Here is a 14,073-nt window from a genome sequence, read left to right as displayed (position 1 = left end):
TAAGCTGATGCCTAAACATTTCAAACCCCCCAATTTGATTAACACTTGTCAGTTCTACAAATGTACCTGGAACAGCTATCTATTTATGTTTACACTTTAATGGCTTTTATTACTCCTCTACTACCCCCATTAAAAAGGCTGTATCATGTTGAAGTTTCTGCAGATAAAGATATACCAAAGGCAGGGGAAGGGTTCTCTTAAGTGAGGGTTTTTTTTAAGCAATGGAACAAAATTCTTTCATTTAAAGTAACACAACAGTCTTAAACTGTTGGGCTTTTCACAATGAGCAAGTTTTTAAGTGCTTCAGTAGTTCTTTGATAAAACAGACTTAACCTGTCAAATTAAGAAAAGCACTACTTTTCTGTGAAAGCTCACTTGTGTGAGGTACCTGCTGCACTTGCGTGATGTTTTTGAATAAACCATTAAGATAATGAGATTTTAAAGACTTCCATGAAAATCAACTCAGAACTCTTAGACTTACGACAGAGACACTTTAAAAAAATCTCTGATAAGAGGCTTTTCCCACAAAAGTTTAGACTAGCATAAACTGGCCTCATTCATACAGAAGCTCACTGCCCCACAACATAAAGCATCAGAAAAGCAGCCAGCCAGATCAAGCAAGATGAGTGCTACCACAGCCCTGGCAATCTTTCAGACACATGTTAAGGCTAATCTGATTTTGTAAAATTTGCAGGTATGGCATTAATATATGGATATTTACTAAGAATGAGTAAATATTAACAGTAGGAGCAGAAAACCATGGCCTCCAAAGTTTTAATTATTTGAACAGAAAATAATATTGTTCTATTTTGATCTGTAACCAGGCATTATGCTCAAAAGCTTGGAGGACTTGTTTTGATTTTTAAACAAAAACAGCAAACACGCCGCATCTCACAGAAAAAGAAAAGAAATTTCACTTGAAGCACTTATATTTGGGGCAGAGTGGAATAGCAATATGTTCATGCTCAAAACCAAAAGTGACAAGAATTAAATACATTTTTCCTAAAGACTGCAATATTCTCTCTGACATAACCACCAGAAACAACAGTAACTTTTTACTGCAGATGCTATGCTTATGAAAGATGCTTCCATGACTCTTCTACGTCTATGTCTAGTATTTTTATCTGATTTTGTCATTGTAATTACAGAAAAATCCATTAACTTTAATGTATTAGAAAGCCATTCTAACAGCAGAAATATAAAGACAAAAATTTATTACTATTGGACTTACATGCCTGTACTCTATCTTTTCTTCCATCTTAAGCCCTTGACATGTGACTTCTTAAGAGATCACTTGCATTCCATTCAAATTTAATTCAGACTCTTTGCACAGACTTTAACAGGACTCATGACTATATTTCATTTTATTTCCAGCTTCTTAGCATAACAGTGGAAGAGACCTAAAAAGCTTTGGTGTAGCTCCCACACTGCTTGAGACACTTTCTCCTACTTGACATACACAGATAGTTTCTCTGTTTTGTCAATTTAAGGTAAGAAATCAGACTCCACCAGAAAACTCAGGAAGAGTATTTTATGATGGTAAAAGTGAATGATAACCTGTTAGACTGAAATAGATAGATATCTAACAGTATAAAAGTGTAAGATATTCTCACAGTATCATAGACATCTACTAAAAATATATTAAAGCGAGAGAGTGGGCAGCCTTATAATATAACTCAGACTGCAGCTGAACTGATCTAGTCATCCAATGCTGCCAAAAAGGAAAAGTCTTATTCTACTGTACGTCCACTTGTACTCTTCCCTCCTCCCATATACCAAACCTGCCTATGCCATCCTAATCTGCCTCTCATGCTAGTTCTGGTGCTTGTCAGGCTGTGCTGTGCACTGGTTTAACCCATTAATGTGGCAGAAAACTGTGAGGAATTTTGGGAGGGCTCATTTTCTAACATGGTAGAAATGTTAGACACACTGGATTTAAACTGGCTCACAAAACACCCTGATGAGTGCCAGAATCAGCATAAGGTACACATCTGAGAGCAAGGGGAAAAGGAGAGGGGGAGAAAGAATACAGACACTGCCTGAAGGCATTAATTTGGCTCTTCAAGTTTCATGAAACCATAATAAAGTATTACAAAACATACTACAGTGCTCACACACTATGTGGTAGCAATACCAGTCAGTACATGAAAGAAAATGCTTTTGTTTCCAGAATGTATCATTAAAGCTACCCAGCAGTTTCCAGTATTTAGTATTGTAATGAGACTGTGATCATTATCACCAGGACTATAACAAGATTCTCTTACAGACAGTTTCATTTCTTCTGAGCTATTTTGCATCAAACTTCCTTATCATGGTATAGAATTAGCAGCCCCAATCATTTGATTTCTAAGGCTAATACAGTTCTATTACCATGTTTACTTTAGCAAACCTGTTCCCCTTGCTTCTGCAACATCATGCAGAGCTAGTGATCGAGTTTGCAACATTGTATGAAAAATATTCTAAGTTGATTGCTTCTCACTTTTTAGAAGAATTGCTCATTATGTTACAGAAATACATACAACAATCTTTTCTACATTTATGAGGTTCTTTTTTCTCCCCATGGTTTCACCAAAAAATTTCCATCATTAAGACAACTAGATACTTTCATGTAACTATTTTATATCAATACATTTTTGCACCAACTTTATTATCTAAGTTACAAGTTCTTATCCTTGTTTGGTGTTTTGTGCCTCATTACATTTGCTGATATCAACTTATCTCTGCCCAGTCTATTTCGTCAGGTTCCCTATTCCTCTTTCTTGCAGTCCATCTTTCTACCCATTCTAGTACTATGTATTACTCTTTCTTGAACATGGATGGCAAGAACTATATGCACCTTTTCACGTGAAGTTTCAGCTGTGCTACCTGCCCCCCTACAGACACCGCTTTCTCTCCATTCTAGCTTCCTCAGAGCAGTCTTATTGTAAAGTTACCTCTGTACTGACAATACTTCCTTTGCATCAAATATCATGACACGACGTACTAAGGAAAGTATTAAGGAAGACTCAAGACCAATCCCTAGGGAACTCCTCTGGTATTTTTTCCCATCTGATAAATACTCTTCTAATTCTATTAACCACTTCTAGCCAGCTGTTTCTCTACAATTCTTCTACTAATTTCTACCTTAATTTCTTCCATACTACACCACTTTAAGTATTTCAACTTAGTCCAAATAAATGAAACTACAAAAGACTAGGCACATGATCAAGTTATCAGAGCAACAATGAATTACAGTATGTCAGCTGAGCTATGCTAACAGTCCATGTGTGTGTTCTTCATCACAACAAAGAAAGCAATTCAGTTTAGCTTAATCCCCCAACACAGTGGACAAAAGTTGAACCAAATTACTCTGAACGTTCTATGGGCTAACAACAGGCAAAGGACAATTACTGCAGCATAGCGGGCACAGAAGAACTCATTGACCTGATAACTTCATCAGTTTTTCTTTGCAGGTCAATTCTTCTTTTCCCCAAAAGGAATTCTAATATCCTTATTAGCATCTTGTAGTTCAAGGAATTCTAGTTCTCTTCATATGAAAGTCCGCTCAGTCCAGCTGGCTTCACTAACTAGGCAGGACTTAAAACCACAGAATCAGTTAGGTTGAAACGGGCCTTTGGAGGTCATCTGGTCTAATCCCATGCACAAAGCACAGTTAACTTCGAAGTTAGATTAGATTTCTCAGGGCTTTCCCTAGTCAGGTTCTTAGTATCTCCAAGAATGGATATTCCACAGCCTCTCTACACACCCTATCTCACTGTTTGAGCACTCTCACTGTGAAGACTTTTTCTTTAGTTCATTAAACCTACAATTTCAAAGGTAAATGAATTCTAGATCAACATTTATTTGCTTAAAGTCAACCCAGTTTGTGACCACTCAATTCAAGGTAACTTCACATTACAATTCTTACAGTGTTTTAACTGATTGTCAGAACAAAATTAAAATAAGCACCACTCTTTTTAAGACATCAATGGTGAGGGACTGTGCAGTTTCAAATTGTACTCCTGCTGTATTGCTCTAGTAATAACTCCTCTGCCAGTGATTTTGATTCAAATACAATACATTTTATTCATGACACAGCCCCTTTCTTTCTTTCCTTTTTTTTTTTTTTTTAAGCTTACCATAATAGTAAGAGTGCTTCCCCACCACACGTACTTTTCTTTATTTTTCAGGAAGGGCACACACTCTCCAATACTCACAGCACACACACTCCAATACTCATCTTCTGGTTTGTATTTCTATTTCACTGTGTTTTTAATTATGCCAGCCACAGCCAGCTCTGTGGGTGGCCCCCAAGTGTTCTGCTCCAGGTTCCATAAATGTCTGTTTTAGTCACACATCTTAGTCCAGCCTCTTAGCTGATTTATTTAGTCTCTCCCCACTTGCCCTAAACTGCTAACATGCACATCCCTATTTCTCCATATTCTTTGCTTCTGCCTCTCAAATAGCATTGCTGCTATTTAATCATTTTACATCCTGGTGTATACCTAGCTTGCTCGTCTTCCACATCCTACCTAAGGAAGCTCATACAGTGCATGAGAAAAGTATTTTTTGTAGAGTATATGACTGAGATCTTTGAAAAACACCTATACTAGGTTCTACTGATAATAACGATGGAAAACACTAACTGAATCTTTCTGATGCATTAATATCAGGAAGAGTGCCACATATTATTGAATACTGTTATACTATTAAACCTCCTAGATAAGACTGACTGCAGTGAGCTGTGATTGTGTGCGTGTTTCTCCACTCTAACTTCCAATCCCTTGTCAACCTGATTTTCTGTAGGCTGGAGGGATGTATTGGGCCAATGTTGGAAAATTCATCCCAGAGCAAAGAATATAGCAAAACTAGCCTTGTCCTTGTAGCTTTCTGGGTTATGAAACTCCTTTGACGACATAAAAGCAAGCATTCCCAGAACAGGTGGGTATTTTGCGCTGATACTTCACAACCCAAACATAAGACTAAGACCTTAGCTACTTTTACTGTGTCAACGTTTAATATTGCTGTGTACATTCAGAATTGTGATTCTCATGAAGAAGCTATGAAGATCTTCCTGCCCAGTTCTACGCTGCAAGGGCAGTGGCAGTGTTTTAGCATAGTGTAAACAACAACAAAAAAGTATAATTCTAGGCAGATATTTAGCCTGGAGAATTCCAGCTGTTCTGAATGCTTACATTTGGCTAAGGTGCATATAAAAAGCAACAAAAAAACATATCCTAAGAACAAGCTCTCAAAACAGAAGGTGTTAGGTAACCTCACCTGGAAGTGAGCACTATCCCTCCACATCCCCCAATTAGTTACTGGAAGAACCAGATTAATTGCATTATTTCTGTTGGAAATTTTTACTTCCCTTTTCAAAAAACAGAATATTCGAGAAGCAATTAAAAGCCTCTTCTGAACTGCACAAAGAGATCTCTGCCAAGGAAACTGCAGCAGTGTTTCTGATGTACTTTGATATATACGACTATATTTTGAAATACTTTTGATGGACTCCAAAAATGAAATAAGCTGGCAGAATGCTTAAAATTATTTTAAGTCAGAAGTTGGCTAGGATGCATAAGCTGCTGATCAACAGCAGTTATTGAAGTATTGGTGTCCACCTGGCAAATCTTTGTTCTCCATTTCCTAAAATACACGTTTGTCCAATTTAAATAGCTAAATAAAATAGGTTTGTGGATGAGAAACATTTTTTCATAAAATAGGGCTTAGAAGCAAACTTGTATTATAATTATTAGATCCAGTATATTAGTTACTTTTACATACTAACACTGATAAGTTGTGGGAAATTCAGACCTATCAGCCCAAGGATTACAGGGAATAAAGAGCACTTATTATTAGAGAAACAAATAATGGATACTCCTCTAGAGGTCTCCTGTTTTCCTCTGTTATCTCCAGCTGTTGGCGTTTTCTAGTAATAAAGTGTTGAGACTTTATTTGTTAAAAAAAATAATTGAAGGCAGAAAGCTTTATTTAAAGTTAACAAAATCAAGAGAATGCAAAACTGACATAATGATATCTATTTTGCTATGTAATAACTTCAAGTGACTTGAGACTGTAAGATATTTTATTTCCCATAGTTAGCATATTTGTGGAGTAGGACATGCATTGAGAAACTTAATAAGGTACCTGTAGCAATTACCACCGCAGGAATCCGCTTCCAGAAAAATGCAGTCTATTTCCATAAGGATACATAGCATGTAAAAGGTATTTATACAGCATCCAAATGTAGCATAAAAGTTGCATATAAGCCTTGCTTTTCATCACACCAACTGATATAATTAAAAAAAAAAAGTACAATTCATGGGCACATAAACCCAAAACATACAAAAATCACGGAGCTCCAGCACATGTCTATTTAAAACTAACACAAAGACTTTAACGCTGCTGCTAGTCCAGCTGCCTTTAGAGTGCCAAAAACTCTTACTAGAGGCAAAGGACCTTTTTAAAAAAAAAAAATTAATTTTCTGAAGAGTACTATTTTGATCTATAGCTAGGATCAGGATTAAAACCAATTTTATCTCTAACCAAACTACCACCTTCCTCAGAAATCACAACTCCTAAAATACGTTTCTTCCAGGTTCTTTCAGGCAAAGAAGTGAATTTTAGGATAGTTTAGCAAGGAATTTAAGCTACACACACACAATTCATTTGTAACATGCACAAGTATCTTGAACTAGAAAAAAAAAAAAAAGACTAATCAAGCCTATCGGTTGGAATCAAACTTCTAAGAACATTTGATCATTTCAGTATTACAGAAAACATATTTGGGAAGAGAGAACTGCAGCATTTCTCAGAGTTTCATAGGTTATTCTATTAGTAGCAGAATAGCAAAGCTCTATTTAAAAATACAATTTTGCAGCATTTCTTACTGGAATATGAAGATTTAAACAAGTATGACCTAACTCTCCAAAATGTGTAAGAAGTACTGACAATACATCTTATTAGAACTATACTGAAAATTATCAATTTCTATTATAATAATTTTGTGAACAGAACATTTTTCATAATGCAATTCACTGGGATGCCCAAGGGAGATCTGAAGGTAAATGCATGTGCAATCCTCTCTTGCATCCTGTTAAATTTTAGCAGTTCATATTTATAACATAAGTCATATATTTAACATATGCTATGGCCTAATTATACTTGGCCTGAAAAAGAAAAGTCCCTTGTCGCAATTTTAAGCTTCCCTTCCTCTTTCCTGTTTCTCAAAACTTCCTTGTATCGTTCCATTACAAAACAAAAAAAATACTGATTGCAATTGGATATACTAGCAACATATACTAGTAATTACTCATCTCAGAGATGAATATCCTCATGTTTTCAATACATCCTTACTGTTTTTTAATCTTCGCATTTATTCTCACTACCTGATTTAAATCCAATCAAATTGTGCAACATTTCCCTCACATGACACCTCCTGTACATCACAATACAACTACAAGTGTTTAAAGCAGTGGTGCTACAGATGCTCTGTATCGACCTCCCTCTACTCAGTTACACACAATGGTCATCTCACTGTCTATACTGCTGTCCCTTTTCTGTATCAAAACACAGCTTTCGTTAAACAATCTAGTTAATAGCCATGTTCACAAGGATAGCTCAAGACAAATGAGATGTAACATCTGCCTGAAAAACCACTAATTATTAACATTTTCCCTGTTTAGAAAAATTGCTAAAATTAGCAAGATCTCTATAAATGGAAGGAAACTTCGCTAGCATGGAAAATTGTATTCAGTTCCTAAAACAGTCTGTTTTTCCTGCCATAAGCCACTACTTAGCTTTTCTAGGTCCCAATAATGCAACTACCCTTTACCCTGCCATTGTTCCATTTAAGTAACAGACAAAACATCACACATAATTCAGTATCACAGAGGTAAGCCTACAAGCATCAGTTTATTTTGATGATACAAGTACAAAGGACTTTATACTTCTAACAGAAAAGTTTCCCCAAATGCTTGGTCCTTAAGATGTGAGCCTGTTGCAAATTAAAATCATTTTGCAGACTTCCCTCCTAAAAGTGACAGAGGCTACTCCGATTACTGAGGCACCTTTCCTCCCTGGTTACCACCTCCCTCTGGCTCCCTGTGATTAGTTTGCTGCAACACTGGCATAGAGCCCATGTTAACAAACCCAGAGCTCCTTACCTCCTCTCTAATGCTGGCATCTCATTTGAGAGTGGCATCTCACTGTTTTGAAAATAAATCTATCAAAATCTCTGTATAAACAGCAATAGCTTATTGGAGCCTTCTTGCGTATATTAAGGTAGACCAGCACGTTTAAGATGGCACTTAACACCAGCATAGATTGAACAAAGGAGAAGCAGCACCATGCAGCTCTCCCATATTAACTGAAGTCCCTTCTGTTAAAGATATATACCTTTAAAATAGGACGCAACTCAAGATAGCAGTGCCATAAAATTCATGGAAAGAAAGCATCTGGAGTTTTTACAATATGATATGGGTAGGTTTAACCTATAATAATACCATGAATAAATTAATTCTCCAGGCATTTCAGAGTGGGGTGTTTATAACACACCAACATAAGATAAATAAATATGTTTTTCCTAACGTAAGTTCAAGTCTAGTAGTACATCTTCACTTCAGAATAAGCCATAACTCCTTCTCAGTGTTGTCCCTATCTTCCTGTTGTCCACCAGTATAAGTCTGAATTATGTTTAGCGATACTTTAAACCTGAGCTAGTAGGCCTGCGTGGATTACACCCCTAACATCTCAAAGGTTGAAAGCTTTTGGAATCATGATCTGGTTGAAGAACAGGTAATTGGGGCAGATACTGGTAAGACTAAAGTAAAGCTAGTTAGAAGTACTAGCATGTAAGAAAAAACAAAAACAAAAACCTGCCCAACCTTCTCTCATTGGCAAACCCATCCATCCACAGCATTTCACCTCCCCTTGCTGATTTGTACCATAGCCTTTAATATCCTGCAACATCTTGCATTGTGTTTGAATGCCAAACTAGCTATAATAGCAACAGTTTACTTTCACACAGCTGACTAAAGACTGCATCTTATCCTAAACTCACAGGCATCAGGATCTGCTCTGGACCTGAACACCTACAATTGCTTTCATCTGGAAAGGCTCATGACACTGGATTAATATTCATGCTAATTGAGCTCACACATACTGTAATTCAAAGTTACCAAATCAGTTCTAACTACCCAAGAATCTGCAGTCTGTAACCTGTCTCATTAGAAGTGACTCACTAAGAAGAAACTCAGTTATTTTTATCATCTTAACAGAAACCAAAACCTTAGCACAAGGTTGATTAAACGAGACCACCACATCTGTGGGCAAAAACTCGCTTCTCTGTTGAAACCGTTCTCAATACACCCATCTCTCCACCAGCATCCCCACATTTCAATCAGACATTAAAATAAAAGCATAACTATGTCTCTCCCCAGCAATGAATTAAAAATACTAATGTTTTTACACATGAAAGACATTCCAAAAATCAGGCTGTTCATTTCAAACTGAATACAGACCCAGTGTGGCTCAGGTGGTCTATAGTATGCATGCACCCACCCACCGAAAATGGACTGCTATCACCAAATTCCACATTTATTTGGAAATCCTAAACAAATGGATTAATATAGTTAACTAAGTAACAGAGGAGCTTAACATTGCATGCAAGTCTGTAACCTGACATCCTAATACCACCATTAGCAAAAAGTACAAACTGCAAAGGTAACGCAGTACTTGGAGAAATTGCCTTTATCAGTATTTGCATGATCTAACGCTTCTTTCATTAAGTCATAATATCACTACTCCGTAGTTCCCATAAAGAATTTTGTATAAATGGGCAGCAGGAAATTTTATGCTGTGACAGCACCAAAAGGAGCAAGAATGCTTCTAATCCATTATTCATAGATTTAAAGGGCACTTAGCTCTTTTGCTGCCTTTGATTAAATATGAAGTGAGGTAAGTTTTCAAATGTGCTATACGAAAACTAGTATTTATGAACCAATAAAAGGGACATCTGCTTCCTTTCTTACTTATCTAGTCAGTCCATGGAACTACAGTGCTTACAGTTAAAACAGTAAATACGTTACCAACTCCTGCCCACCCTACTGGTGAATTTTCCAAATCCAAGATCTAACATTTGAGCAACTGCCAATCTGGCCTTCATACCTACTTCAAATCTCAGTATTTAATGTTAAGACTATACTCATTGGAGAAATTTTAATTTATTCTTCATATGAAGAACCTGTGAATATTTAAGTGGTCCACAATGGCCATAGGTAAACTAGATACACAGCAAGATGTGAAGTGATTTCTATTGTAGTAACGGCTTCACTGTCTTTTTAATTGTTGATTTCCATGAATCCAATAGTTCTAAAATGTGGTGTCTTCACTGCTTTTAATGCAAATCAGAATACTGTCAGTTTGAGAAACTGAAATTCTCACAGGGTTTATACTGGTCTCCTATAAGTCCAGAATTAAATAGGGAAAAACATTACCACAAACTCCTTTCAAACCTCATTTAATTGGTAGAGCAGACTCTCCTCCTTGAAATCATCTCTCATAAACTATTTAGACTCTCTTCCTTCTGATAAGAAGCTATTTTCCTCTGCAAGTCTTCAACTGAATATTTAACAGTTTCATACTTTGAGATAGTCCAAGAAAGGCCTATATCCTAAAAAGAATTCCACACAGATTTTTGCACTCTTAGACATGCTGAAACCAACAGGATTCTATATATAAGGGAGCAATGAATGAGATTCCTTTAAAGTTGCAACCTAAAGATCCGCCAATTTTGCTACTTACTATAAAAACTAGAGCATTAGGACTTCTAGATAGCATACATCAAAACTATAAAATTTTGTAGATTTATGAGGCCCATGTACCTAATATTTAGGACATAAACATCCACTGATGTGGATGGATCATCCTCTGTGTTCCTGGTTTCTAATAAAGCAAGAATTTTATTCTTCTATAAACTGTGGTGCTTTAAACGCTGTAAACAATCTTACACTGCTTACTGTAATATTAAATCTTTTATTATCTTCCCCTGCCTCCACCATCTCTTCCTCAAATACATGGGAGTGGAATATACACTTTGTGGCACTCAGTAAATAAGGTAACGTGGACCCGCCAAGTCTGTTTTTAAGAAGGTAAGCTCCCTTTTCCGCTATTCATTTTAACTGCGGTTCTTAAAATTTTATCATGAGTGTGAGACATTCCAAGTGATTCCTTTATTTTTGGCTCAAAATACTGAGGCCTTTCGTATTTTATGAAAGGAGCGCTTTAACGATTGCTGTGCCTCTTCACTTGAGACCCGGTAAATATACAAATCATTTAGAGGACACAGAGTCTTTCACTAATATATAAACTGAACAGTATCTTGCACTTGTGACAGGAAAGGAAAAAACTTCTTTTGATCAGTTTTTCCATTTTCTCAAGAACACATTATTGCAATTATAAGTTTTTACATAACAACTCAAAAGGAAATTTACATGAGTTGTTTTACATGAGCTTTTTCACGTTCTTAAGTCTATAGACTTCCTACTTCCAAATTAAAAGCAATAATAATTTTTGAAAATTAATCTCCATATCTCAGCTGCAGACATATGCATCTCTGTAATTTATTATTCCCCTAAAGATCTTATTTCTTATAAAACCTGCCCCCAGAGAAACAAAGAAAACAGTCTTTGCTAGTTAGAATCTCTTCCATCCCCAGTGATGACCCAATTCCAAATTCCACTGTATTTGTCAAGTAAAACATAAACATACTGTCAGCACCTCATCTTAAAAGAACTAGAAGATCGAGTTAAGTTTGATTTTCCACTTTAACTATTAAATATTGCGAGTAAATGAAAATAATGTACTTTAAGTCCATTTCCAAGAAAGAATGCAAGCACAATCCTGGGAGTCACTCCAAGACCTCTATAAAACTGTTTCTTCCTTAAATTACTTAAGTTAGGCAAGTTTGATTATGTAGTTAACAGCAGCATATATTTGCATTTGTTTGTGAATAAACTCTCATACATTTGCTTTATTTTTCTGGTTTTTACATTAACCAAGACTTAGGAGCCAAGGATGGTCTTTATTACAGATTTATGAAACAAATAATATAGATTCAAATGTAAGCTTCAAGATGCTACTCCAATACAAGCCAAATATGTAAAAATTTTCCTGGCGATACCTATTTTTTGCCAAATCTAGTAACTTGCATTCACAAAAAGTAAAATAACAGATGGCACTGATTTTTAACACCGATACACAATCTTTCACACACAAAGACTAAGGCACTATATCTATACAAGCTGCACAGTTACAGGTCCCTGAACTCCATTGTAAGACCTGCCCCTGGTCTTAGATATCCGAGTAGGGAATCTTTTTAAGAGGTGTTGGGCCTTAGCAGTATCTGATCTAGCTTCCTACATAGAACATTAATTCTAACATCACTTCAGTGGAATGACAAAGTCCCCTGAATTTTCTGGTGCTTTTGCTTTCCCCTTATCCACCCAATCTCCCAGAGGTTGGGTAGGTGTAATTTTAAGCTTATGCTAACAATGACTGCATCCTCCCACACTGACTGGAGCGGGGGCGAAGGCTTGGGGAGCAAGCCCCATCTTCCCTGGAGCTGGAGAAGGGCCCGGGGGTGGGAGACGGTAACTCGCCGGTGATGTAGGCTGCAAGTGGCCATTTTAATTTAAGGGCCTTGGGACCTGATGCTGCCGCTGATTCTCCTCCTCCTCCGTGGAGCCCAGCTCCACCTCCCCGCCCTGACACCACAGGGGATACAGGCAGGCCCGTACCGGGAGCACAAGCAAACACACCCGCAGGCGGGGCAGACGAGCACAGGGGTCCCCGGCAAAGCATCCCGGAACAGCGGGGTGCAGAAGAGGCTCCCGCACGGGGCGCGGTGGCAGGCACTGTCCCCCCAAGGGGGCGGGGAGATCCCGGTCCGGGACACGGGGCCAAGGTGAGGGGGGGCGCGGGCTGCGAGCCCGGACAGAGGGAGGGGAAGGGCAGGGCAGGGCAGGGAGGGGTCGCGGCCGTTACCTATACTGGGCAGCAGCCCCGCTATGGGTGAATCCAAAGTAGTTGCCGGTGGCCATTTTGGCATCTTCTCCCAGCCGGCTGGGCACTGTGGCGACGATAACCGAGAGGCGGCGGCAGCGGCGGTCGGGGCCATGACAGGAGGCCCGGCAGGAGGAGGGGGGAGGAGGAGGCGGAGGAGAGGGAAGGAGGGGGAGGAAAACACGGGGACAGACGGACAGAAAGAGCGCGCGAGCGCCAGGTCAGACACGGCGCCGCAGGACCCCCCCCCTCCCTCCCCTGCCGCCCGCTCCCCTTCCCCCGCCCCGCGCGCGGGCCGCATCCCCTCCCCCCTTCGCCGCCGCCTCAGGGCCGCCCCCCACCCCCCCGCGCGCACACAAACACGCGAAGCGCCGTTACTTACCATAGGTGAACGAAACTACCGGGCATATGGGAATCATGAGTCCGAGCTGGCAGCGACAGCGGCGGCTGAACTCTCAACTCTCACCCCCCCCTCCCTCCTCCTCCTCCTCCTCACCGCCGCGCTCGCTCCCTTCCCCCCACCCACCCACCTACGGCGACAACGGCGGAGTGCTGCCAGGCCGGCGCCGTGCGCACGCGCGAGATGTGCGAGGGGCCGCCGGGAGTTGTAGTCCGGCCCGTGACGGGGCCCCTCCCTCCGCCTGCAGGAGAGGGCGCTTGGAGCCGCGCGAGGCGCTCCCGCCCTCGGGAGGGCGCGAGTCTCGGGCGCACGCATGCGCGGGATGTGCAAAGGCTCTTGGGAGAGGTAGTTTTTCTCTGCGGCGCCCAGGCGTGGAGGAGCGCGGCCCTCTGAAGAGGCCTCCGTGCGCTGCCCCCCTGCCTTGCTTTCCTCCCCGTCTTACCCGCGTTTTGCACCATAGTCCCCCCCCCACACCCACATACGTATACTTACATCGCAAATACAGGGTTGATTTCTCACTCTTGCACACAAACGCACAACACACTGAAGGAGGTTGGCTAAACCAGCCCGGGACGAGAGGCCAACTAGGTCACCGCCACCCTTGCCATATACTGGCGTCTGTCCCATGCACA

General features: G+C 39.7%; 1 protein-coding gene and 1 non-coding gene across 4 annotated transcripts in view; both read right to left on the bottom strand.

The window, feature by feature from the left end:
* The window catches only part of LOC135323426 (zinc finger RNA-binding protein), a 41,084-nt gene extending 27,453 nt beyond the window's left edge, over nucleotides 1-13,631 (bottom strand). For 2 of the 3 annotated variants that reach the window (XM_064500623.1, XM_064500624.1), the window contains exons 1-2: nucleotides 13,424-13,630; nucleotides 13,024-13,108 (exon numbers count right to left, since the gene is read on the bottom strand). In XM_064500623.1, the coding sequence (XP_064356693.1) occupies nucleotides 13,024-13,108; nucleotides 13,424-13,460 (122 nt within the window). In that variant the 5' untranslated portion in view covers nucleotides 13,461-13,630. Of the gene's footprint in view, nucleotides 1-13,023; nucleotides 13,109-13,423 lie in introns of all 3 variants that reach the window. The other variant, XM_064500625.1, reaches the window with a different exon arrangement.
* Nucleotides 2,305-2,441, bottom strand: LOC112982196 (small nucleolar RNA SNORA66). Its single transcript, XR_003258921.1, has one exon. It is a non-coding gene; the product is annotated as a small nucleolar RNA SNORA66 (small nucleolar RNA).
* Nucleotides 13,632-14,073: the final 442 nt, after the last annotated feature.

Source organism: Dromaius novaehollandiae, chromosome W (genome assembly GCF_036370855.1).
Source record: "Dromaius novaehollandiae isolate bDroNov1 chromosome W, bDroNov1.hap1, whole genome shotgun sequence".
Lineage (NCBI taxonomy): Eukaryota > Metazoa > Chordata > Aves > Casuariiformes > Dromaiidae > Dromaius > Dromaius novaehollandiae.
The sequence above is the reverse complement of the archived record's forward strand: the minus strand, read 5'-3'. Positions and strand labels throughout refer to the sequence as shown.